General features: G+C 46.5%; 1 protein-coding gene across 4 annotated transcripts in view; it reads right to left on the bottom strand.

Moving 5' to 3' along the window:
* The window catches only part of TBC1D1 (TBC1 domain family member 1), a 228,238-nt gene extending 204,988 nt beyond the window's left edge, over positions 1-23,250 (bottom strand). Inside the window, exons 1-2 of one of the 4 annotated variants that reach the window (XM_032334073.1) lie at positions 22,602-23,250; positions 12,748-13,255 (exon numbers count right to left, since the gene is read on the bottom strand). In XM_032334073.1, coding sequence (XP_032189964.1) covers positions 12,748-13,164 — 417 coding nt within the window. In that variant the 5' untranslated portion in view covers positions 13,165-13,255; positions 22,602-23,250. Of the gene's footprint in view, positions 1-12,747; positions 13,256-22,601 lie in introns of those variants that run through there. The other 3 variants (XM_032334069.1, XM_032334071.1, XM_032334070.1) reach the window with 3 other exon arrangements.
* Positions 23,251-27,187: the final 3,937 nt, after the last annotated feature.

Raw genomic sequence — 27,187 nt, 5'->3', positions numbered from 1 at the left:
CTGGGATCAAATCCCACATCGGGCTCTCTGCTGAGTGGGGCGCCTGCTTCCCCGACTCCCCGCCTGTCTCTCTGTCTACTTGTGATCTCTCTCTCTCAATGTGTCAAATAAATATATAAAATCTTTCAAAAAAAAAAAAAGGAAGACAAAAGACCGACGCAAAAAAAATGGGCTCAACTTCCTGCTAAAAGGATTCAGCTTACACACAAGACTTTCTCAATAACAGACTGCTCAATATTCATGAAATCTCTCCCACAGTAGTTCCCAGTAAATGCCAAAAAAAATTTGAGTTCATAAAAGCAAGGAAGAGACCTGTACGGATTTCAAAGAGCTCAGAACCAATGAATGTCATATTAGGAACAAAGACCAAGAGGGAAGAATCTCAGGAGGGATGGGGAAAGACGGGTGGTATCTAAGAACAAAAATCCCAACTGAACAAGAGAAATCTGTCCTGATGAAGAAGGAAAGGTCGTGATCAAAACCAGGAAAATAAATGCATATGGCTGCATGCGGGCCTTCCAGAGGAGATTGAGTTAAAAAAAAATAAAAAACAGAAAGGAGAAGCACATCTCCAAGCATGACCACAGAAAGGTAACATTCACCCATTCATTCATTTATTCATTCATTCATGAAGTCCCCGCTACGTGCTAGGCACTTCCTGGGTGTCCAGGTCCGGTCATGAACAAGAAAGCCAAGGGCCCTGTTCTCTTGGAATTTAAGCAGGTGTGACGATGGTAAACAAGGAAGCATAGCAACAAACAAGATAATTTCAGATACTAGTAAGTATTATGAAGACATTAAAACCAGACAAAGTGATAATAATTGGTGTGGAGTTTCTTTTAACAGGGTGGTCAGAGGATAAGGTTTAAAGCAACTCGAAAATGGTCTAAGGAAGGAGCAGTCTTCCAGGCAGAGATAACAAATGCACAGTCCCCGTGTGAAGAGAACGAGGCTGTCATGTTTTAGGAATATAAACCCCAGGGAGACTGGGGTCCAGACAGCCCTGCAAGGGTGTGAAGAACAAGGTCCGCATGGTAGGCCCCAGAAAGGATCAGGGATTTTGGTTCCTATTCGGGGGAAAGTTACAAGAGAGGTTTTAGGCAGGGGCGTGCCATGAATATATAGTTTTCTAAAAATGCCTCCAGGTTCTCCCTGAACGATTGGCTGGTGGAGAGGAGAAGCAAGGATGGCAACCGGGAGAACAATCAGGAAGTCTTACAGCAGTCCAGGTGAGAAATGACACAGCCTCGGGCTCAGGGTGTGCCACAGAATCAGAGAAGTGCCAGATCTGGACCAGGCGCTGAATAATCTGAATGAGAATGTGAAGAAAAGAGAGAAATCAAAGACAATGCCAAGATTTCAGCCGGAGCAACCCTCATCGCCACTTCAGAGCTGCCCAAGACTGGAGAACGTTCGTGGGGAGTGAATTCAAGGGGTCTTTTTTAACCAGGTTGAGTTTCAGATGCCCTAGTAACAGCCAAGTAGACAAGTCCAGTTGGATCCTAGAGAGACAAATCTGGAACTCACCGGCAAGTTCGAAAAAATGGATTCACTTTGGAGTGTCACCATCAAACAGGTGGTATTTATTTATTTCATTTTTTTTTTAAAGATTTATTTATTTATTTGACAGAGATCACAAGGAGGCAGAGAGGTGATCTACATAGCCTTTTTAATTTTTTTTAAAGATTTTATTTATTTATTTGACAGAGAGAGAAAGATCACAAGTAGACAGAGAGGCAGGCAGAGAGAGGGGGGTAAGCAGGGTCCCCGCTGAGCAGAGAGCCTGATGCTGGCCTGGATCCCAGGACCCTGAGATCATGACCTGAGGTGAAGGCAGAGGCTTTAACCCACTGAGCCACCCGGGCACCCCTAAACAGGTGGTATTTAATACTATGAGCCAGGGTGAGCTCATCTGGAAAGAGTGTCGAGATGAGAAATGTAGAAGACTGGGTCTCAGGGGACATGAAATTCAGAGTTGAGATCTTCAAGCAAACAAAGGGGTCTGGGTGGAAACCACTACTGAAGTAAAAGAGGAAATAGGAGGGTATGGTTCTTCAAAAGCCAAGAGGGGAGAGTGTTTCAAGACAGAAGAAACACTGTCCTGCCAACTGTGCCAAAAGCCACTGAGAAACTGGATGAGAGAAGCAGAGAAGGGATCACCAGATCTCACAAATTGGAAGTGGCGATCAGGACAGAAGGCCACTTGGTAAGTTGAGGAGAAATGGGTGCATAAATGTGAAGATAATCATGAGGACGACTCTTAAAACGAAGAGCAAAAAATTGGGCCAGGGACTAGAGTGAGCTTGGAATGGGCTTTGGGCTCAGTGGAGGGTTTGTTTAAGATGGGAGATGCCAGGATAAATATTTTTAGAAGACCAAGCAGAACTAGATGAGCAATTTTACCTCTGTGTTCTTTTTCACATCATTCCTTAGGAACCAGGTAGGTCAGCGTTGATAGGACGGCAAATCAGAATATGACTGGCTTTCTCTTTCCTGAGAGACCAACAAAGTGTTAAATTAAACCATTAATTTATCTAGAGGGGAAAGAGTTTGAAGATATCAACTTGGTTCCATGAGAATAAGCTATTTCACATCATACTGATGGATCAAGATACTCTCTATCTTTCTATTTATTTATGTAACCACTACCCATCGTGGGGCTTGAACTCACGACCCTGAGATCAACAGTTGCATGCTAGGCCAACTGAGTCAGCCAGGCACGGGGGTGGGGGGGCGGTCAACACAATTCCTGAGCTTTCACACTCACTCCTGCAATAGCCTCCTAGCTGGTCTGCCTCATCTGCCTCTCATTCCTCTACTTCATCCTCCACTCCAAAATCTAAATACAAGCCTGGTTATTTCACTTGCCCTGACCAATGCCAACCCCCGGGGCGCCTGGGTAGCTCAGTGGGTTAAAGCCTCTGCCTTCGGCTCAGGTCATGATCCCAGGGTCCTGGGATCGAGCCCCGCATCGCATCTGGCTCTCTGCTCAGCGGGAGCCTGCTTTCCACCCCAGCCCCCACCGACTGCTTCTCTGCCTACTTGTGATCTCTGTCTGTCAAATATATAAATAAAATCTAAAAAAAATAAAAAATAAAAAAAATCCAACCCCCTTGGTAAGGCTAACAAAGCCCTATAAAACCTGTCCCCGGCCTTCCTCCCAGTCTCCCCTCAGACCACGCAATTTGCCAGACTCGAACCCAGCAGCCCCAGCCACCGTGGGCACCTCCGCGTTCGCATGTCCTGCTATGGCTTGGCACACCCTCTTTCCTCTACCTAGAACGCCCATTCAATCTCCACCCAACTCACTGGCCTAGAAAACGCCTAGTGGGTCTTTAACACCCATTCAAATATCCCACAGAAAATACATTTACTCAGGGTCCTTCCGGAAGATAGAGCTGTGACACACAGCTAGACCTTCCAGGGAACAAACTTCGCTTCGACGTGAAACAGATTTGGGAGCGGGTCAACTGTCTGAAACCACAGGGGAACCCTGTCAGGTGATACACTCCTTGTAAGTGGGAAGTGTAGAAACAGGAGGAAGATGACTTGTCGGGTGAAATCTCCTTGGGACACGATCCATCCACATCCATTGTTCAAGGCAGTTCCCTATCAGTGCTAGGAAGGGCCAACAATCTGTCTCTCCGCAAGTTTCTTCAGTTCCTACTTTGCCCTCCAGAGCAACTCGCGGTGTGTCCATTTCTGTTTGTACGAACATGGCAGCTTTTCAAACAACTGCAGGCGTTACCCTGGGTCTCCACCCATTCTCCCCAATTTTCTCTTCTATGACTTACAGATGTTGCTAACTCCTGGCAGTACAGCATTCAGAACATGGAAACATCATCGTTACCTCTTGAGGGGGCAATCTTATCTCACTTGATTTTGTACCAGAACACCCAGCCAAGTACACGACATACTGGTAACCTTCCCACGCATGCACTGATGTTGAATCTGCAACATTTCAAATACCTACCTCACTCGAGCGCAAGAAACCATGGCTTCTGACACACTGCCCAGAACCAAGGCCGCTAGGAAAGTGTTTCTGTAGGACCGGCTGTCGTGAAGTCAGATGGGAGCACTCAGTCAGACACAGAGTCCAACGTCGGGGATCACACCACTCAAGGCCACCTCTTCTCCTGGTCCTACGTCAGCTCCTCCCCCCAAGCCCTACCTGCTATCCGGCTGTGTCTGAGGTTCTCAGGGCCAGGCCTCTCTGCACTCGGCCTGCTCAGGTTGTTGGTTCAGGCTCATAGGCCACCCTGAGTGGGACACATGCCTAAGCATCCAAAGGGTGGAAATGGACTTTGAAAAAAAAGAGGGAGACAGAGAGAGAGGCACCTGGCTGGTTTAGTTGGTTAAGCATCTGACTTTAACTCTAGTCATGAGCCCAGGGTCCTGGGATCCAGCTCCCAGCTCCCCGGGGACTCTGCTTATCCCCCTCCCCCTCCCTCTGCCTCTGCCCCTACTTGGGCTCTTTCTGTCTCTCTCTCAAATATATAGACAAAAAAATCTTTTAAAAAAAGAGAGAGAGAGGGAGAGACAGTGTAGAAAGAAAAAATTTGTCTCTTTCAGTATATCCCAAACTAGTGGCTCACAGGGTTCTTGTCCATCTCAGTGCAAATCTAGAGTTAAAAATAGGATGTAGCTTTTTATTTGTTTGTTGTAAGGTTTCATTCATTTATCTGACAGAGAGATAGGAGAGCACAAGTAAGAGCGGCAGGCAGAGGGAGAGGAGAGGGAGAAACAGGCTCTCCGCTGAGCAGGGAGCCCAACGTGGGGCTCCATCCAGGACTCCGAGATCATGACCTGAGCTGAAGGCAGGCGCTTAATCAGCTGAGTCACCCAGGCACCCTAGGATGTAGTTTTGAATGTGATCTTTTCAGAAGAACTTTGAGCAAAATTCTATCATTAACAAATAGAAGGCAGCAAAGAAAAGTGGGAAGCCTGGAGTCCCTCTGGGATGAATGTTCAGATTATTTCTGGAAATACTTCCTGGATAGCTAGTCTAGCCCAGTGCTGCCTAGTGGAGAGGGTACAAGCTACATATGTAATTTTAAATTTTCTAGAAGGCTTATCAAAGAAAGTAAAATAAGCAGGTGAAATTAATTCTAGTGTTATATTTTATTTAACTCAATATATCCAAAATATCATTTCAACATGTAACCAATATAGAAAGTTATTGAAATATTTTAAGTTCTTTTTTGTTTTTTCAAATGAGGTCTTTGCAGTTTACTGTGTTTTGACACAGCACATTTCAACTCAGACTAGCCACATCACAAGTGCTGGTCCTCTCATCGGGCTACTGATTATTGCACTGGATGGTAAAGGTCTAGGCTATAAATAAATCCTTTTAAGATACAAGTCAACTTTGGGCTCAAGGTACTTGTAAACTCTATTCTTAGGAACAGACTTCTATTAAAAAATAATTACATTGCGTGAAAAATGCAAAGCTGTCCAAAGTGGTATGTATTGAAAAACAAGGTCTTTTAAAAAATGAAGGGTCTCTCACAAGGTGGGTGCTTCCTGAAGCCCTCAGACTCATTTTTCAATTTCAAAAATAAATTATGCAATCAATCCCGTGTCCCTAACCCAAACCCTCCAACGAATACTTCAGAGTTCACGCAGTCCGGGACGTTCTTTTTATAGATGAGAAAGAATCCCGGCCAACCTTTGCACCCAGCAACTGACTTCTGTCTAGTGGGACAGACGGTCAAGTGTTGATTAGCTGACACGGATATGCTGTTCCCGGCAACCGTGCACTGAGTCACTGCTGCCGAGTGGGACCCTGAATGAAACCTTACATAATAAACCAGAAGGGATCAAAGAGACACGGCAGGAATGGAACACAGATCAAAAGTCCTCCACAATATATACAACAAAACCTTTTCAGAACCATCCCTTAAGGAACAAAAAGAGACTAACGTCTGAAGTTTAGAAATTATGAAAGCCAAATGCAGAAGTGCGCCCGATGAGAACATCTGAAAAGTAATCCTATATTCCTCAGAATCATCACCCTCAGGAACAAAACGCTCCAGCTCAATGTTGTAATTTCCATCTTCGCTCTAGCAAAGAAAGAAAGTAATGAGCCGGCAAATGCACCAGCCAAGCTAGAGACGCGATGGGAGCCAGACTCTACCGAAAATCCTGAAATAAGCAGTACACAGTTGGGACTAAATGTAAAACCCTATGCAGATGGGGGGTTAGGAAGACAAATCGGTAGTGGGTAAAATGCAACCAAAACAAAGCTGCAATCAAAAATCAAATTCCGTGGGTGCCTGGGTGACTCAGTGGGTTAAGCCTCTGCCTTCTGCTCAGGTCATGATCTCAGGGTCCTGGGATTGAGGCCTGCATCGGCTCTCTGCTTGGCAGGGAGCCTGCTTCCCCCCTCTCTGCCTGCCTCTCTGCCTACTTGTGATCTCTCTCTCTCTCTTTCTCTGTCAAATAAATAAAGAAAATCTTTAAAAAAATTTTTTTTTAACTCAAACTCCAAAAAACATTTAAATTAAATCATTAAACTCAGCCAAAGCAAACTCTAGCTTTTTAGATAGGGATTTGAAGTCTTAGTCCTGCTAATCAGGAGAAAAGAAAATAAAACCACATCTTCATTGAATATGTAAAGTAACCTAATCCAGAAAGCCTGATGAGGGAGCTCGAAAACCCAGGGGGTTACTGAGAAAACCCACATCCTCAGTGAATACACTGTTTCTTCATTGGAAATCTTAGAGGGAAAAACTTATTGCTCTGAACTTAAATGTACAAATAGTTAAGTACTCTTAAATTTCGGGGTAGGGGAGACCCCGGGGTTCAGTTTCATGTATGTGTCACATTCAAGAAATGCAGTTTAGATGCCAAAAATCATGGATAAGGAAAGCCATTCCCTCCAAGGACACTGACGGCATCTCAGATACATCTTCCTCAGCAGCATTTAATAAAGTCCTCATCTATACGCAGACGTTTTTCTAGAAGTCTACTTCCACTACAAGTTCCTGCAGTTACTCTACCCCGACCCCAAGCTCCTTTACCACACTTTCCTCCTCCTCCTCCTCATCCTGGGAAGGGCTTAGCACTTTATTATGGAGATCAACTTAGCCTCTCTCCCAGTAAGAAATGACACTTCCTCTTTGGAAGAGTGAAGAATAAGGCTAGCAAGCTGGACATTGAGGAGGGCACGTGATGCAATGAGCACTAGGTATTATGAGATAAGACTGATGAATCACTGAGCTCTACTTCTGTAACCAATGATACATGATATGCTAATTAATTGGATTTAAATTTTAAAAAAGAAATTTTAAAAAGCTAAAAAAACAACCAAAAAAGATGCGTTATGTGTCCTTACAAGCTTTGCTAGTCTGTTGGCACACTTATATATGACAGTTTTTACTTTTTTGCCTCTCAGTTTTTTCTACGAATAGAAGTTATTACTTTGGGGAAAAATTATCATCAATACGGATGGGTGAAATTATACCAGGAACAGTAATGACAAGTATGGGGCGCCTGGGTAGCTCAGTGGGTTAAAGCCTCTGCCTTCAGCTCAGGTCCTGGGATGGAGCCCCACACCAGGCTCTCTGCTCTTCCTCTCTCTCTGCCTGCCTCTCTCCCTACTTGTGATCTCTGTCTGTCTAATAAATAAATAAAATCTTTTTTAAAAAATGACAAATATAACTATCTTTTTAAGAAAGGAGTTTAAAATTTTTACTGTGAATTATTATATTCATCTAAGTATTATATTAATGCTTTTTCTCAGTTAAAATGTTGAATTTGTCTTAGAGTCTTAACAAAAGATAGTAAAAAGTCATTCTCTTCTATAGAGAGTGTCCATTATCAGAGGTTTTATATCTTTTCAGCATAACTGGTTGTTTTTTATGTTGACTTTATCATGTCCTCGGCTGTTAAAGAAAAGTTTTTCTCGTGAATGTGCTGTTGCCTTAAACTCATGTTGTCCTCTAGGTTTATCTCAAAATCTTTTCTGGTCCCTTTGGTTACATGGGCAACAGAATAGTGTTTTTCTGTCAGCCATGGTCAGTATTAATTCACTTACAAATCTTCGAATACTCTGATTTTTGACTTTCAAGCTTAGAAAATATAACTTTTAAAATTTAAAACATTTTTAAGTACAACATTTAAATTTAGAAAATATAAATAGAAATTTCACAATATTTAAAAAAAAAAGATTCTAGCAAATACCAGATTCTCTGATGGAGAAGAGGAAAGCCCTTGAGCACCCTTACATTAATGACATCTGTCCCATCACAATTATGAAACACCCATGCTGTGCCCAGGCTGGACACAGCATCTGGAAGATCAGAATCTGAAGAGAGTCAAAAACAGTGTTTGAAAAGCGAAGACATATTCCAAGTAGAAAAGGTAGATCACTTAGTAAAACTGCTCTCCTGTACCCAATCTGACTTACCCTGGGGTCCTACACTGTCCCCTCCCTTACCTGCTCACCAATCTACACTTCTCCATGTATTACCATCTCAATAATGCTGACACTCCCCTCTCAAAATCCATTCTTTCTTCCTATTGACACAAAACAGCAACAGACAATGTCAGAAGCCCCAGAACTTACACCGCCTGCAACTCAGTGATGGAAACTCCCTTTCAAGGAAGCAGGTTTTCTCTCCGTGAATAAAGAAAAGGATAGAAACAGAAATATTCTTACGAATGATCTCAAGTAAAACTCAAGTGAGTGAAATATCTGGCGTTCTTCTGAGTACAGATTTTCATAGAAGAGACAAAGTTGAAGAACTGGAGGAAGAAAGATCTAGACTCATTTTCAAGGGCTGAGTCTGGGCAGAACTCCTGGTTTCTTTGTGATGTGAGGGGGAAAGGTCTAGTCAGGGTCACTCACGCAACCATCTGTTTTCCAGAATGGATGTCTTTCTTCACTTCCTACCATGGATCCAAACTCAAAATGACACTTCAACCCAGAACCTTATCCCACTGAGTTCGGATGTGTCCTGAGGGATGTTCTTGGATGTTATGAGAAAAATGTAATCTTTGGCCCAATAAATTTGGGGATTTCATGGATGAGTGTCCAACTCAAGCGTGAAATAGAAGACAGCTTCTCTAAAACCGTGGTTCTCTGTGTGAACTATGTAGCTGTGTGAACCAATATCTTCCAGATAACCTATGCATGATGTTACACAGTCATAAGTCCTTAAAAGAGTCATTAAAATGTACAATAAACCAATAGGTTTTAATATAACAAAGTGTGAGAGTGCTTTGATACAGTTTCAGATTTCATATTGCAACAAGCCTTTAAGCAACACCCACTTGTCAAGTTTTGGTATAGTATAAAGAAAAATACCCACAATTTTCTAAAAAGGCTATACAGTGTTTCTCCATTTTCCTACCACATATCTGCATGAGGACAAGTTTTCGCCATACATTCAACCGAAGCAACATATCACAACAGAATGAATGGAGAGGCAGCTGAGAATCTGGCTGTTGTCTATTAATCCAAATAAGAGATGTGAAACAAACAAACAAACCAAGAAGTAAAACTATGTCACTCTTATCATTAAATATTTTTGTGAAAAATATATAGCTATTTTTCACAAAAATATTTTTTTAACGATTTTATTTATTTATTTGACAGAGAGAGAGAGATCACAAGAGGCACCAGAGAAAGAGGGGAAAGCAGGCTCCCCGCTGAGCAGAGTGCCCGATGCGGGGCTCCATCCGAGGACCCCGAGATCATGACCTGAGCCGAAGGCAGAGGCTTAACCCACTGAGCCACCCAGGCGCCCCCAGAAAAATACTGTTGATGCTAACATATAAGGGGCATATTCCTTTTTTTTTTTTAACAAATTAAGAAATTAGTTCCTTCACAATTTGTTTTACTTTCTGATGCAGTGATTATTAATAAATATAACCCACATGCATGCTCTTCAGGATCCTCTATAATTTTTAAGACTGAAGAGGGGCCCTCGCGTCAAAAAAGGTAGAGATTACTTTTCGACTGTGGAAGCTTTTCTCTGTGGAACACCTCGAGTGTATTCCACGCAACACACGATGGGAAACACAGTCTCATCTTACGCTCTAAAAATTATTCCTTTATATGCCTCTTCTCCCTAGACGTTCTTCAGCAAGTCAATTTACATGCTATCGGAGGGTTTCCTCTTAAGTAGTAGTTCCGTGTTCGTGTTCGTAAGCCTGGCAGTAAATGCATATACATCTCCTCTGGCAAGAAGGGCTGAAAGCGACCTCATGTATTCAAGAGAGGCCTTAATCTAGAGAATGATTCAACTGAGCGAATGTTTCCAATAATCCCGAGAAATGATGACAGAGGTTAACGTGCTCTGTCAGCAGATGATCCTCTCACATGAGATGCGGTGCTGTCACGCCTGATGGAGAATCAGGCCCAATTTGGTGTACCATTCATTCTCCAACAACCCAAATCTCTGATTGAGGTAACTGTGCTACAAAGGACTCTCTTACACGAGGAGCAGGCTGACAGCAATGTATTACGCCGAGCCCTGGCAATCTGTGTTTGGAAAAACTGTATGCCAGCCAAAAATAACTCCAGACCTAATTCCTACTTCTCCCATGGCTTTTCAGAATGCAGAGTAAGGCCAGTTGTCTACTTTCAGCAAGACAGGGAGCTCCAGTTACAGAATTCAGTTATAAATCTCTTCTTCCTGTCAGGTGTCTGAATGACCAGCCAGGAGCCTGTTCTCAGATGGCTGTAAAAAATTCTGGGAAAGAGTCAAAAGTCGAAAGTGCTGGACAAGGATTTCACATGAAGACTCTCCCCAAGGAAATTCAGTCCTTATATAGATCGGGGGAGCCTGGAATACAGGCTGTTCCGTCCTTTCATTTACATTCTGGAATTTGCCCAAATAATAAGAACCGTTAAGTTTATTTATGCACTTTTTAAAGTATCTAGTTTCTGAAAAAAATGTTGCTGAAGGATGACCAGGATCTTGGGAGCTGAAGACACTCAGCTTCCTTTTTCCTGTTACCTTAGAGATGAAGTGAAATTAGCATATAACCTGCTTTCAGTAAAACTCTCTTTAATGAAAAATTTTTATGGCCATTAACTACTTACTAAGGTGCTGTTCTAGCTCATTTGGTCCCCCTGGCAACATTGAGATAGACATGATAATTATCCCCATTTTACAGATGAAACATTAGGGCTCAGAGTTGCCTGAGGTGACGAGTTTATAAGTGGCAGACTGGACTGGAATCTGGGCCTTCAGAACCTCTGTACTGGGGTGCTGTCCCGTCTATTTGAGGTGCATGGACGACAACATTAAATGATCTATGACTAAGGAGATATTGAATTCTGTGGGTAAAATAGTGGTTGTAAGCTTCAAATTAGCCTTTATTGAAGAAAACCCTCCATACAGCCAGTGTGTTTGGCTCATTCTCTGTCTTCTGGTCATGACCTGGACATGGACCATGTGATACTGACCTATGGTTGCTTCTGCCTTTCTTCTAGCCTGTACTGAGACCCCCTTGCTTGAGACCTGGAGCAGCACTCACTGAAGGAAGGAATTAAAGAGCCACTTTTGCTTAAAAGTGAATCTCTAAGAGTCTGCTTGGTCACCAAGAACATGAATTTCCCAATAAAGTTCTTGTACCCTGGAGGGTAGGCACAACAAACAAACAAACAAAAAACCAAAACCAAAACACAGCAAAACAGTGGGGTACAGGCTAAAAAACATTAGCCTTTCTATTTCTATTTACTGACATTTACCACATGATTGACACTGGTCGCCTCACTCCATGTGCCTGGCGGACAGCCACAGAGGGATACTAGGCCTGGCAGGGGCATTCCTCAGCTCATGGGGTTGGTCAGCAGAGGAGGCTCTATCAAAGGGCAGTTTATATGGGCGCAACGGAGATTGTAGCCATGCGGATTACGTTTTCAATTTTATCTAAACCGAGCCTCACAAAATGGACAAGCGGCTTTCAACGAGTTCTGCACCAAACTGCAAAACAAGGTAACAACAACGCAAGCACCAATACCCAGGAAAGTCATAGAGCTGATGATACCTTTCCTGTTTCCCATATGATACGCTTCCCAGCCACATCATGAGCTATAACGCTAACGAATTAATCAGATCCGACATAAAGTTGGCGTCCACACACACACAAAACCTTCATGTATTAAACCTTGGTTTCGAACCCGTTGTTGTTATCAACAGTCTTTGCCCAAGTGACCATGATACCTCAGGAAATTGGCTAACATTATTCGGATATAGCTTCTAAATACATACATATTTTTTTTACTAGGGCCAAAGATACGGAGCTCACTGATCTAGGTAGCACTCTGCTACCCAAATCACAATCTGCAAAGAAGCAGCATCAGCGCCTCCCCGGTATCTTGTTAGAAATACAGTCTTAGGGTCATCCCAGACCTCCTGGACCCACATCTGTATTTTCACAAGATTTCCAGCTGATTCATGTGCACCTTTCTGCGGGAAAAGCACTGCTTTAGAACACATACCCTAAATGATCTGAACCCTCACAGTTCAGCTTTTGTTTGTAAGCTGAGGCAAGTATCTCTGTTGAATTTTTGAACTCATAAACTTAGAATTCCCAACAGCTGCTATCAAATGTTCTTCAAAACTACAGAAAGAAAAACGACCTCATAAACCAAAATCCCAGTAAAATAATCTATGTATGACCGCATCGTCATCTTATTCATTCCAGGATCTGCAAAGTCGACGTCCCGACCCCCACGCAAGGAAGCCATCTGGCTCTACCTCCATCGTTTTCGTCCCCACTTCCACTTACTTTTGTTTGATCGTCAGCTTTGAACACGTAGCAGATACTCTGCTGGCTGGCTGCATGGTCCTTAATCAGACAAGCAAAGTAACTTGGATCGTGACTGTTGTGGATCAGTTTGTGAACGTGCTGGGGCTTACACTCGAAGATGCTGGAACAGATCAGTGGATCCCACTGTTGGCTTTTCCCCGGCTCGGGTTCACACCTCAGTCCAGAGGGGGAAACACAAAGCCGGACTTGCCTGGCACCGGGCTCCTTTTTGGAGGACTGGCCACTGAGCCTCCGCACCTCCGCCACGACCCAGGGCAGCATCGGCATGGTGGTGAGAGAATGTACAGGCAAGGAGCCCACCAGCTGCAGGCTGAAGTCCACCGAGGGTTCGTTAGGAAACGGATGCTTCCTCGCTGTGAATGTGATTGGCTCCATCTTGGGAAAGATCTGGAAACTCAGCAAAACGTTGCCACTGTTTTCTGTTTGAGAACGAGCAATCTATTTTATGTGCTTCTGGGGCAGAATCCTGTGGGAGAAAAACAAAGGCATTAGAATTTAATGAAATCACAGCAATAGCTACTTTCGAAGAGTTATTATTCCTGAAGAACTAAAAAGCCTGAAACCCACACATGGGGAAACAAATGGATCTTAGTTCAAACAAGGTGCTTGGCCTAGAAAGAGCCTTCTTGAAATTGTGCTTCTTTTTATGAATGCTGTAACTGTCGCGCTCACTACAGGTTACAAAGATCCCACTGGGAAACTCCTGTGAAACGTCTGTACGCCTTGTTGATCCAGCAAAAACAAGCAGGACAGAAAACAATATCGTCCTGCTCAGATCCCTTTAAACCCTGTTGTATTTACACATATTTCAAGGAATTTTTTTTTAAATAATCTCTACACCCAGTGTGGGGCTCGAACTCATGACCCTGTGATCAAGAGTTGCACGCTCTGTGGACTGAGCCTGCCAGGTATCCCTCAAGGACTTTTTTTTTCCAAGATAATCAAATTCAGTTGTGGTGATTCTCCCCCCAACAAGTAACCTTGAGAGAAAATAATAGTGGCTATCTATCCATTATCAGAGTCCACTGAACCAGACCAGTTTTCAACAACTGACCTTTTTCAATTATGAAGCTACTTAACTTTTAAAAGCCTCTCCCTGACTTAGTCCAGAGGTGCTGAACAGGAATTCAAATTTCATTAACATGTAATTGGTGCCAGTTGTGTCCCACAGATCACCATAAATACAGTTTCAAGTAACTCATGTATTATCAGCCATTGTGCCCACACTGCCGCTCATCAGTAGAAAATGCTGCTTCCGGTGGCCCCAAACTCTCTTACCTGCCCCCCCATAGGTGATTTTCAACAACCATCTCTGATGTAGCCTAATGCCTTCCTGTTCCACTGGACACAAAAGCCTTCTGGGCAGAACTGACTTGTCTACAGCATCTCACACCTTGTCCTTCCTCATTGGCTCATCCTTCCCGCCCTGAGCACCTACCCACTGCATCTGTCTGACTCAACATTGTGTCCCCAGCGCCTGCCAGTGTCTGACTCACAACAGAGGCTCAATAATATTGTAAACTAAGGAATGAAGTCTCTCCCATCTGAGGAAAAAAAAAAGACATTTTCCTTTAATCTCAACCCTCCTGAGCCCCAAGTCTCCCTTCCTTCCGCACTTACTGGCTCACTACCCAGTGCCCATGGACAATCTCGACTGTGACCAGATGCACGGCCTATGCACTGAACCTGCTCCCATTAAGGTCATCCGCATCTTCGGGCTGTGAAACCCAAGGGGGGCTTTTCGGTCCTTAACTGCCTTGTCCTTTCTGATGAATTTCTCAAGGGTGACCCCTCCTTCCTGCCTGAAACCCTTTTGCGTCTCCTCCTACCTCCTTGGTTGCTTCTTTCAGGTTCTTTGATGGCTTCTGGCCCCTGTTTCACTCCATCCCTTGTCTTCATTCCACTGGCTTTCTTTGGAGAGTCTCACCGAACGGCTTGCATGTCCATAACCACATTCAGGCATTCCTGCTGCTGCTAGCCGCTGACTTGTGCACTCGGGGCACACCGCAAGTGTGATCTCATTCCACCTTCATCTCCAACCGGTTACAGACTACTAGCATTGCCATCATGGGGACCTGGGTCACAGAGGCCTGGAGAGCTTCAGTTGCTCGTCACAGGTGGGCGTGGGAGAGTCGGCTCCTGATTCTCGACCCATCCTCCTGAGGGCTGCACAAGGATGGCATCTGCCACACAGACCCTGATGATTCCCTCGTGAATGTCTCCCCTTGAACCTCTTTGCTGAGATCCAGATCAGGGCAGACCATTCGGTATTTCTATCTGGATAGCCTAGAGGCACCTCAGCTTCAATCAGTCATTTTTAAAGATTTATTTATTTATTTTAGAGAGAGTGTGTGTCTGCATGCAAGCAGGGGGAGGGGCTCAGGGAGAGAGAGAGAGAGAAGCAGACGCCCCACTGGGCCTGCAGCCCCATGCAGGGCTCGATCCCACAACCCCCAGATCATGACCGGAGCTGGAATCAAGAGTCGGAGGCTTAACCCACTGAACCACCCAATTTAGTTATTTTAAAACTAACTCAGTCTCATCTCCCCAGTTCCCAGAACTTCTCCTGCTGCCCATGAACTCTGTCTCTATAAATAGCATCACTATTTTACTGGCCAAGGCCAAGGCCAAGGAGTCACTGCTACAGACTGAAGGGTCAATTCCTAATCCCCAATGTGATAGTGTTTGCAGGTCGGGCCTTTGGGAGGTGACTGGGTCATGAGACTGAAGCCCTAATGAATGGGATTAGCGCCCTCAAAGGAGACCTGGGGTGCTCCCGATCCCCCTTCCATCATGTGAGGAAACAAGAGGCAAGGCGGCTGTGTATGAACCGGGAATATATGCAATATTCGCATTCTAAATATTTTCTGAAATAGAACTGAAGTCTATTCCTTTAACTCTATATTTTTCTATGTGATATAGATGCATAAATGATAAGAGTGTATTTTTATAATAGGTTGTGAACACAGTTCAGAGCTACTTTTTAATTTTAAATGTTCAAAAATTCAGAAATAAGCTCACACTTTCGAGCTCCAACAGAGTTCGTGGAAACGTATTCTCTGTCTGTTCTCCTTTAAGGGACAACCTCTCTTGATGATAAAAACAGACTTGAAGTTCACATAACCCCATAAATAATGGTCTCTCTCTCTTCTTTTTTCTCTCTCTCACCTGGTGAGAGTGGCATTAAATATCTTGCTCAGCTTCCACTCCTGTAACTGAATCTGCTTCAAGTCCTAACCGTTGACAGCCGCTAATCCCAAGACATGCCTCAAGAAGGACTAGAATTATTACAAAGGGGAGACCTGAGACCTACCAATTAGTGTAGATGGGGCAATTATTAACATGGTGGCAACAACATATGGGATTGTTTTCAGTCTTCTTGTAAGGCAATATATAGATAGTGCAAAAAAAAATTATACCATTTAGAATTTCAAACATTTAGTAAATGAAAAGTCATCAAATTAGTTCTGCCATGTCATTGACAAAATTATCTAAATGCTTAGAGTTTTCATTTTTGAACCAGCTGTGGCACATTCTCAGTTTCTCTGTAAAAAGTAGACTGGTCCATAACACTGTTGGTAAACTCTCAAATAATAAATTCTACCCCAGGGGGTGTCTGGCTGGCTCTGTCAGAAGAGCATGTGACCCTTGATCTCAGGGTCATGAGTTCAGGCCCTATGTTGGGTAGAGAGATTACTTAAATAAGTAAAAATTAAAGAAAAAGTTAGTTCTACCCCTAAACATAGCCATAATTATTTATCCATAATTCAGATTCTGCTGATGTAAGGTATCTTAGACTAGGTGAGTAACTTCTATACTACTTTTCAATAAAAAGTTCTGTCAAATAGAAGATCTATTCAAATAATACTAATATACCATTAGATTATTTTTAAAGCCATCTCAGTCCATGTGATCAGCATGCAACCTCTGACCATCCTTCCCAGGCAGAACCACCAACTCTAAGAGAGCTCTTGGGTCTCATACACTGAGTAAGAAATACTACAATCCAGGGGCGCCTGGGTGACTCAGTGGGCTAAGCCTCTGCATTCAGCTCAGGTCATGGTCTCAGGGTCCTGGGATCCAGCCCCTCATTGGGCTGTCTGCTCAGCAGGGATCCTGCTTCCCCTTCTCTCTCTGCCTGCCTCTCTGCCTGCTTGTGATCTCTGTCTGTCAAATAAATAAATAAAATCTTTAAAAAGAAAGAAAGAAAGAAAGAAATACTGTGATCTGTTACTCCCAGCGAACTTCAAACTCTGTTTTTGTTGGTAGATTCATCTGTGTACAAGCTCTGTCCCTCACACAGACCATCTGTATGCTACCCAATTCCTACCTACCACGGTCCATAAACAAGGCAGGCATCGCAAACACAAAGATGCTTTTATTAGAACAGTTGCAATCATCTTGTTAGTGAGTCCTTCTATATCAAACATCCCTGAAGGCATGCACTTAGAATTATAAAATCCGTAAGCCAGAAATGTCCTTTTCAGCTCTTTAGAAATTTCCCTTATACTTGAGGGATGCCTGACTGGCTCAGGGAATTAAGGATCTATCTTCGGCTCAGGTCATGATCCCCATGCTCTGGGATCCAGCCCAGCATCGGGCTCCCTGCTCAGTGGGGAGACTGTGTCTCCCTCTCCCTCTGCTGCAGCCCTAGCTTGTGCTCTCTCTCTCTGTCGGGTAAATAAATAATTTTTTCCCTTATATTAGCCATGAGGAAACGTGGTTCTGCAGAAGTTAGTGCCTTGTCCAAGCTGGATGACAGAACTAGGACAGTCCAATTCCTGACTGCCATCCAAGTGCAGCAGAGAATCTCAGTTTCCTGATGAAAACACTTTCAAGGGTGAAGCTGAGAAAGCGAGTCACGTCACTTCTCCAAATCTCAAGCTCATTCTCACAAGAGAATGGAACAAGATCATCCTCAAGTTGTCTTCAACCTCTCAAATCGGGAAAATCTAATTTTCATAATGTATAATACCAAATGTCCCCGACATTGTGTGGGGATAGAAAGCTGCTCCCCTCTTCCTGTCAAGAATACAAATACGGGGGAGGTACCAGAAGAAAGAATGGAGTTTATTGATCAGGAAGTGAGAGAAGAGATGGTAGCAGTTAGCAAGCCGCCATTGGAAAACCCCTCTCTTCCCAGCCCCCTCTCCGTGCCGACCCAGCCAACCGTGGGGAATGGGAGGGGGACTTTCCAGAAGTTAGCAAGAAACACCACAGCCTCAGCACATGGAGCCCTCCCCTACTCAGAGCGCTGGTGGGAGGGGAGGAGGGAATAAAAGAGGGATAGACAGGAGAGGTATTGAAGCTTCTAGCTCCAAGCCAGCTTAGAAACCAGCCAAGAGGGACGCCTGGGTGGCTCAGTTGGTTGAGCAGCTGCCTTCGGCTCAGGTCATGATCCCAGCGTCCTGGGATTGAGTCCCACATCGGGCTCCTTGCTCGGCAGGGAGTATGCTTCTCCCTCTGCGTCTGCCTGTGTTCACTCTCTCTCCCTCTCTCTCTGACAAATAAATAAAATCTTAAAAAAAAAAAAAAAGAAACCAGCCAAGACTGATAAGCTGTCCAGGACGCCCCCTACCCAGGATGGGCAGACACTCCCCCGATAGCTATTCACTTCCCCTTGCAAACCAGTGGCTTCATTTTTCTGCTTTTTATCCCAGATAGAGAGGGCATGCTGCTGAACAGTTATTCTTCCACCTAAATACTCTACTCTCCTGTGGTAAGATCACCGCGGGAAAGGCTACACTATGTGTCCCAGAATCTCGCCCAGTCAGAGCAGTGGGCTGCTACCTAGGAACTGCCCACAGGCTCGGAAGATGCTTCGGACACTACCCTATTTCACGCACAGCCATCACACGGAGCTCCTGGAGCCTGTGGATCTAACCTCTCCGTCATCCAGGACGCTCCAGCCCCAGCAAGCACCTCTCTAATTTGACACACAGAGTAATGATGTTTGGAACGACTTCCCTCCTACATAAATCAGGGCCAATGTAAGCCTGGTCCCCTAGGATGCCATGGCCACTTCCTGTATGCTCTTCTACACAATGGCACAGGATAAAAGGGTTGGGGGTGGGCTTGCTGGCCCTCAGGGATGTCTATCCCTCCCTCTGGCATGGCTGCCTGGCTATTCTCCTGAAAGTAATAATAATAACTGTGAACACAGACAAAATAGCACTTACTGCATGACTGTTAACTGAGCTCTTACAACAACCCTGGACAATAAAGACTATTACTTTTTTATATACTTTTTTTTTAATGATTTCATTTATTTGACAGACAGAGATCACAAGTAGGCAGAGAGGCAGGCAGAGAGAGAGGGGAAAGGAGGCTCCCTGTTGAGCAAAGAACCCGATGCAGGGCTCGATCCCAGGACTCTGGGATCATGACCTGAGCCAAAGGCAGAGGCTTTAACCCACTGAGCCACCCAGGTGCCCCAATAAAGACTATTATTATCACATCTAAATAAGGACTCCAGTGGATTTTTGCCATCATCAGCTCTAACTTTCAGATACGAGATGAGGAAGGAGGCGCTGGCACAGAGAAGACAGGTCACTCTCCCAAGGTCATCCTAGCAGCAGACGGCAGAACCAGCTTTTGAACCCAGGGCCTTCCCCTCCAGGCTTCGTGCTTGCTCTTAACCACTTTGCTAGGGGAATATTTATTGACCAACCACCTCTTCTTGGACATTTCATGCAAGATCTTCTCTATTCTTACAACTCTGAGATCTACATTTTATCATTCCCATTTCCGTACAGGTCCCCTGGTTAGTGCGGTAGGCAGGATTTATCCTAGGCCCAAATTTCTATTCTTTGTGATAGAAACATCTCTAGAAGGCAATAACCCTAAAATATCTTTCTAGTGATTTAGCTGGGTGATTTTTCCTATCTATGTTTTGCTTGGTCTCATTAATCCAAATCTAATGTCAAAATGATACTCAGCCCGTCTTCTGAGTGGAATCACTCACTTTCCCCCATGGACTGTGATCCTCCAAGTTTCAATGACCAAGAAAGGATGAGGGCTGGAAAATATACCACGTATGGGGACCCTCATGGCCATGAGACTTAAGAAGCACAGCCCACAGGAGGCCTCGGTGGCTCAGTTGGTTAAGCCACTGCCTTCGGCTCAGGTCATGATCCCAGGGTCCTGGGATGGAGTCCCACATCGGGCTCCTTGCTTGGCAGGGAGCCTGCTTCTCTCAATGACTCCCCAAAAGACAGGGAAAAGGGCAAAGAAGCTATCCCAACACCTACCCCGACACCTGAGCTGACTTAGGCCATCCGGGGAACGTATGGAGCCACGGCTGGGGAACTTCAGAGAAATGTCATTAAAGGGTGAAAAAGGGGCCTCAGGGAGATGCCATTCTGACAAGATAAAATTAAAAGTTAGAAAGACACAATCCTCTCCGGCAGGCATCCCTACTCCGGGTGCCATGGTGATGGGCACGCTGGGTGTCAATGGGGAACAGGTATGTGCCACTCCCTGCTGCTCACTGGTAGTCTGTCCCAGAAGATCCCAGAAGATCTGGCAGACAGGAGCCGCCACCCACGCCCCGCACCGCAGAGGAGTCTATCTGATTGTGAGGCAGACTCTCTGCTTGAGGCTGCCTTCTCCCGAAATGAAGGGCGCAGACTGTCAACAGCTGGTTAATGAGGAAGAAGAGGCAAGCTGCATTTCCCCAGAGTCACTCACTTCCTCCTCATACCCTATGTATTTCCGACAACAATCAATGTCGCATGGGGGAGAAGTCGTCCCAACACTGACAGAACAGCACCCAACCAGAAATGCTATTGCAGCGAAAAGGGAAATCCCCAGATCTCTTAGTGGGAAAGACAGTGGTCTGCTCAGGCAAGGAGTCCCATTTACAAAACTTAAATTTGACATTAATAATGTATAAGTACACCCATGAATTTCCCCCCTACTTTGCTGGTTTGCAAATGGTGGATAAATCAACATAAAGACATTTATTTTCAGGGCGCCTGGGTGGCTCAGTGGGTTAAAGCCTCTGCCTTCAGCTCAGGTCATGATTCCAGGGTCCTGGGATGGAGCCCCGCATGGGGCTCTCTTCTCGGCAGGGAGCCTGTTTCCCCTGCCTCTCTGCCTACTTTTGATCTGTCTGTCAAATAAATAAATAAAATCTTTAAAAAAAAAAAAAAAAGACATTTATTTTCATTTTCACCTGATCATTTTATTTACTGCTTTGAACCACACTTAGTCCCTTTTGCATCTTCTTGAACTCAGTTAATAGTCTCGGGATATACGTCTTGTGTTCACTCCAGAAAGTATCCCCTAAACATTTCACATGGCACCCTGTAATTCACAGCCAAGTCCATGGCCCAATAACTCACATTATGTCAAGTGTTACTTATAGACAAATCTAAGGAGGAAGCCCTTTTTCATGGTCTGATTTCCCTATAACTTGGCCAAAAAAAAAAGACACAGGGAGATTCAAGACCATGATAAGCATTCCGTTTCAAACAGTTCTAAAACACCTGTTTACAAAAGCAGACAATCCTTTTTTTTTTTTTTTTTTTACAGACTTTTTCACCCAACGTTCTTATTCCTGTAAACAGTCTTCATGATTCTTGGGAAGGAGAGGGTCCCAAGGAACACCATCTCCCCAGGCAGGAGAAGCCACCTCAACTCTAGCTGCTTCAGAGATCCCTAACCCAAGACAGTCCTAGAACATGACGTGTTCAGAAACACAGAAGAGTCATTTATCAAGGTGGATCCCCAGCTTCTTGCAACAACTCCTCATTCAGTCTCCCCCCCCAACCCCTCCCACACAGAGCTCCCAACACACCCCAAAACCCAGAGGTGGCCATGCTCCAACTCTTATCAATGTCATCAAATCGAGGCAGAGAATGAATTTCTGCTTTCAAAAAGAACGGGTTTCGATCAAGGCCTCTGTAGTTCTGCTTAAGTACAGCGTGAGAAGTTTCAAAGTTTGGACTTGTAGAGATAGCTGCGGAATGTCTTGGGTGTGACCCATTTAAACCAGGTCATTTAAAAATGCTCTTTCAAAGTCTGATTATATTAACAACTGAAATCATCCAATCACCTAGAAGGGAGAATGAGAGATCTATACTGATCCCTTAATGTAAGGCCCTCTGGAAATTAAACTGTTTGGTGGGAGGAACAATCATCACTTTCAATTTCTTTTTCTTTTTAAGCAACTTTCAGAGAATAATCTAGTTTAAATAAAATAACAAGGTAAAGCCACTTCTAAGTGAATTTTAAGGAAAATAGTCTCTTAAAAACAACAACAGTGTGTGGCGAAGTTTGAGGGGTCTCATAACGACAGAAGGATCAGGAAGCTGCTAGAAACAATTAAGCAGGGTTTCAAAATGACGAGTACAGGATGTGCCCATAGAAAGAAATGTTGTGCGCACTGGTGAAGCTGCCAAAGTTACTACTGCAAAGTATCATGAACTTTTAAAGGATGGCAAGGGGTCCCTCTGACCGCCCTCCCCTCATTCCGGTCGCCCTACAAACACAGCAGCCCCCAGAGATATTTGGCGGGAGGGGGTAGATGCCCAGCGAGCAGGAGTGAGGGGGGCTGGAGGAGGGTGCCTGTCGGAGGTCCTGCGCGGTCACGAACTCGACGGTTTCACTTTCGTTCAAGTAGGGGGGCAACGAGGTGGCAATGAACCCCACCCACCCACCCCGGAAGCCCCCAGCGCGGCTAGCACAGGAACGCCCTTGGGCTGCCGGATTCCAGCTTCGCGGGCCCGGGAACGCTCGGGCGTGCTCGGCGCCGGGAGGGGGGCGGCCGGGATGCCGCCGCCGGCGCGGAAGCTCCAGAGAGCACCTACCTGCACCGCTGCTCGCTCAGAGCCCAGGGCCCGGCCGGGGCGCGCAGGTGCTCGGGGGCGGCGTGGGGCCGGCCTGGGCGGGCGGGGCGCTCATCGTGCCTGGCTGGCTCCGCTCTTCCGCGGCGGGGGGCCGGGAGGGATCCCCTCCGCTGGGCTCCCGCCTCTTCTTCACCCCGCTGAGGACACGGCGGGTCCCGCGGCCGCGGCAGCAACAGGCGCGGCGGCGCGGGGGCTGCGGCGGCGGCGGCGGCGGAGGAGGTGTCTGCGCGCGGCTCGCGTTTCCTCCTCCCCGGCTGGGCGAGCGCGGGGGAGGCGAGGGGAGGGCAGAAGCCGGGATCTCCCAACTCGGTCCCCAGGGACCTAAGAGGGGGACGCGGTGCTCTTTCCCTCCCCACTGCGCCTTGTGACTCTGCCCGAGCGGCACGGCCGGGACAGGCGAGTCACACGCGGGTAACAGCTGCTGCAGTGCGGGTCCGCCGCGGCCTCCCTCCTCTCCCCGCCTCTCCCCTGCGGGACGGCCCATCCTCAGCGCGCGGGGCTGGGCGGTGGGGGAAGGGGGGGTCCGGGCGACGCCCCAGCCAGCCCCGGCGCAGGGTCCCGGCGCGCCGTCCGCCTGGGCTCCGAGGACGCGGGGCCCCGCGCGTGATGAAGGCCCTCGCGGCGGAATGTGCGGTCGCACGCCGTGTCCTCGGCAGCCTATTTATAGCAGGTGGCGCTGCCCGCCGCTCTCGTCCCGCCGCGCTCTCTCAGCAGGTGGCACTGCCCGCCCGCTCTTCGGTCCCCCGCGGTAGTGTCGCCTTCCCGGCACCCTCGCTTTCACCCCGCGGAACGGACGGAGTGAGAACCGCACGGAACGCGGGAAGGCGACCTAGCCACCTGGCCGTCGCCCGCAGCGCCCCTTCGTCCCGTCCCACGGTTGGACACAATGGCAAGGAGGGAACTGAGGCAGGGCCATTCTCTGGGGGCGCCGGCAGGCGAGGCAGGACAGTCAGGGGCTCAAACAGAGAAGGCTGAAGGGTCGCCCCCCCAAACCCCAGTCAGCCCCATTTCTGAACCGGGGGGGAGGGGAACGCAGCCGCTAGACCCGGGTCCTCTTCCCTCCCGCGGGTCCAGCGCGCGCGCACACACAATCACACTCACACGCACACGCGGCTCACACGCCCCCCTCGCCTCACCTCTCCTCCCTTCGCAGCGCCTACCCTAGAGTGGGGTTCGGGGAAGTTCCCGGCGGCCGCGAGGTGTAAGGAGGGACCCGGGAGACGGAAGCCGGCGGCGAGAGCGGGCTCCCAGGCGGAGGGGATGGCCGGGCGCGGGAAACCTCCCGGGCCGCCGCACTCCTGCCCAGCAAGTAAACTGGGGCAGGTTCAATCCCCAGGGACAGGAGCGCGAGGGGGATCTGAGGCAAGTAGGGGACGGAGCACCAACTCTAGAGAGGAGTGAGCAGGAAAGGGAGAGAGAGCAGGGAGGAGAAAGAGCCGTGGAGGAGCCCGGTGGCCTCTAGCAGGAATAAATTAATAAATTAATTAATGTATTTATTTTTTCCCTCATTGGAGCTGGAAGCTGACTTGAGGGAAGTGGCTGAGACTTTGGGCAGCAGAGTTGGACTTAAACCCAGATCCCAACTCCACCACCCCGTGCAGTAGGCAAGCTGCTGGACCTCTATTCTCTTCCTTTTCCAGTAGATCTACCCTATGGGATTCCTTGATCCCATTCCTCTGGACGCTCCCATCCAGGGAGGGTATATTTCAGTGGGACACAAAAGTTTTATCCACAGCTTGATTTTAAAACGCTCATAAAAAGGGGTAGCTCTTCTGGGCGCCTTCCTAGGTGGCTCAGTTGGTTAAGGGTTTGCCTCCTGCTCAAGTCATGATCCGGGAGCTCCTGGATCGAGCCCCTTATGGGGCTCCGGAGTCTGCCTCTCCCTCTGCCCCTCACCCTGTTCATGCGCTTTCTCATAAATAAATATATACAATTTTTTAAAAAAGTGATAGCCGTTCTTCCGGGAGGGGCCAGTCTTTTTGGGGAACTGTGGTAGGTACTTGACATAGGTTGTCTCTAATCCTAACAAACATTCTGCTGTACAGAGATGATTAATTCCTCCTTGACTAATGAGGAAAATAAGAGGTTAATGCCTCTTGGAAGCCACAAGCTAGTTGGTGCTGGGACCCCCCAAAAAACCAAAGCCACTAGTAACACATTTTCTCTCCTGCCACTGTGTGCCCCTCTTGTAGCACTCAGCTCATTCTGTTATCGCATAGTTATTGGTGTACTTGACCTTGAATTTTTTTCAAGAGAACTGAAGAACATATGCAGACATAAATACTCTAGTGGTTGGAACGTTTATTGGGTCATGGGAATTGTTCGTCATTAGGTTAAAAGACCAGATAAAGTGTTTAAGCCATCTTGTTGTCTCTTGGATCACACCATGTTTTATTTCACATCTTTATCTCCAATTCCCCCATACAGTTCTCATTCCTTCTCTGCAGCAGCCCTCTGAACATAGCTACCTCCAGAGAGCTAGGATGTCGAGACAGGCACACCGTCATCCATTTCACTGACACCCCAAACTGCCTTCCACAAATATCCTGCCACATGATGGTTGAAACTGTGACCAAACAACTTAACAACCCTGCCGGCCAGCCACTGCCCCTGGGAGGTGGGGTCAGGCCAAGGCTGGGTACTGAATACGGAACATCCTTGCTCAAACCCCCTCCCACCACCACTCCGCTCCCTTTTCTCTTTCTCACTAATCCCCTTCACCCCAACTCCATCCATACTCCCCAGTATCAGAGTACAGGAAAGCTTAGTACAGACAGGCAGCGAGATGGGTGCTCATCAGGTCACCAGCGTAGAAAGTGAAAGGGGTGGGGAGCAGAGATAGGCCAAGACCCGGAGTCTTTCATATTATTGTGGTGTGGAGGGAGGAAACTGCCTTCTCCCCACTGCCCTGCTAAAATCTAGCAAGTTGCAGCTCAGAGTTACAACCTAGTGGGAAATGACTGGACCATTTGCCCTGACCCCACCCTGGGTTAGAGGAGGGCCATGGCCTGGTGAGAAGCGGTGATTTCTGCATCACTTTTCCAATTTCCAGGGCGAGTTGGTGCCCTTGGAATGATAATAAGGGATTTTATCATACTCTTAGCTTCCTGGATACAGAACTTCTTTATGAGATGTGAGAAAGAGTTTCAAACCTTTTTGTCATAAAGCATGGTCTCAGAGAGTAGGGGATAGCCTGCTGTCAATCTCTTTTGTACTCGTGTCCAGCACAAAGGGAAGACATAGTACAGAGGGCTTTGGAGCCGATGGTGATACCTGGGCTAGCAGGTTGAAGACCGGCCAACTGGGAGGGGACATCCATGTTGTCCCAGTGTAGAGTGGACAGGTGAGAGCTAGCCACCCAGCTGGTATCTGCCAAGTACCATTGCTCTCGGAGGAAAGTATCTCCTTGCCCTTATTGTCCAAGGATAGCACTGTGCGTGGGGCGGGGGGAGTGGACAACAGGGCCTTGGCGATGGCTACAGAGAGCCCCTTGCCTGCCCAGGAAGGTATTCTGTCCATAGTTCTTTAAGTCACCAAAAACAAAAGTGAGTAGTGAGTGGGGCTAAGCCCTGCTGTCACTCTGCTTCAGACCCTTGATTCTCTTGACTGGTGTGACCCAGGCGCGTAGAGCCCTTCCCCACATGGGGAATTTACTGACCTTTTGGCTCAGTGAGTGAAAACTCCCAACAGCTGCCAACACCTCCTTGCGTGGACAACCTCTGCACCCCCAGCTCCTCCTGAAATCCTGCCATGAATCATTCTTTCGGAGGCTTCCTTAGGTTTTTTCGCCTAATTTAGTCCTTTGCAGCATATTTAATTGTTCATTGTCAATGGTCAGGAACATTAATATTGACTTTAAGATGGCCATGGAGCTCTAGAAAATTGTGAGCCGTTGATGCCATTAAATCAACTGGGAAGCCCAGGGACTAAAAGAAGAAACAGAGGCCACTTTACTTTTTAAAAGGCTAAAGGAACCATATATAGATCTAGAATGAAAAGTCTTTGGTTAATGTAGAGAAGCGATCTTTCATTAAACTACTCATTATTATTAAATCTATCAGCTGTTTAAATGTTCATAGTCATTTGGAACCCAAACGCATTGCTATTGTAAGTTTTCACCTAATTTCTAAATATACATAATAAGGTAAGTATTCTTTACTAGTGGGCCTATTTCCAAAATTGGCATCAATAAAGGCAAGAAATTAAGATTACACAGGATAGAACCCTAGGACAGTAAGGTGGTTCACTTGGGATGCTTGCTCCCACGATTGGGAGTGGCTTTCTGGAGCCCAAGGTAGAGAAGGTTCCTGAAGCAGGCACAAGCTCAGTGGGAGAGTGAGCGAGATGGGGAAGCAGCATGGGAAACATGGAAAAAGGCAGCATTGCAGAAGCAGGAGCAACGCTGGGTAATTCCCCAATCCTGCCAACCAGAGGCGTAACTAAAAACAGCACATTAAATTATTAGTTTATGGCTCAGTTGGTCAAGCGTGGACTCTTGGTTTTGCCTGAGGTCATGATCTCAGCTTCCTGAGATCAAGCCCCACATC

Source organism: Mustela erminea, chromosome 2 (genome assembly GCF_009829155.1).
Source record: "Mustela erminea isolate mMusErm1 chromosome 2, mMusErm1.Pri, whole genome shotgun sequence".
NCBI classification, from domain to species: domain Eukaryota; kingdom Metazoa; phylum Chordata; class Mammalia; order Carnivora; family Mustelidae; genus Mustela; species Mustela erminea.
Note: the sequence above shows the minus strand (reverse complement) of the source record. Positions and strands in the feature narration are given on the sequence as shown.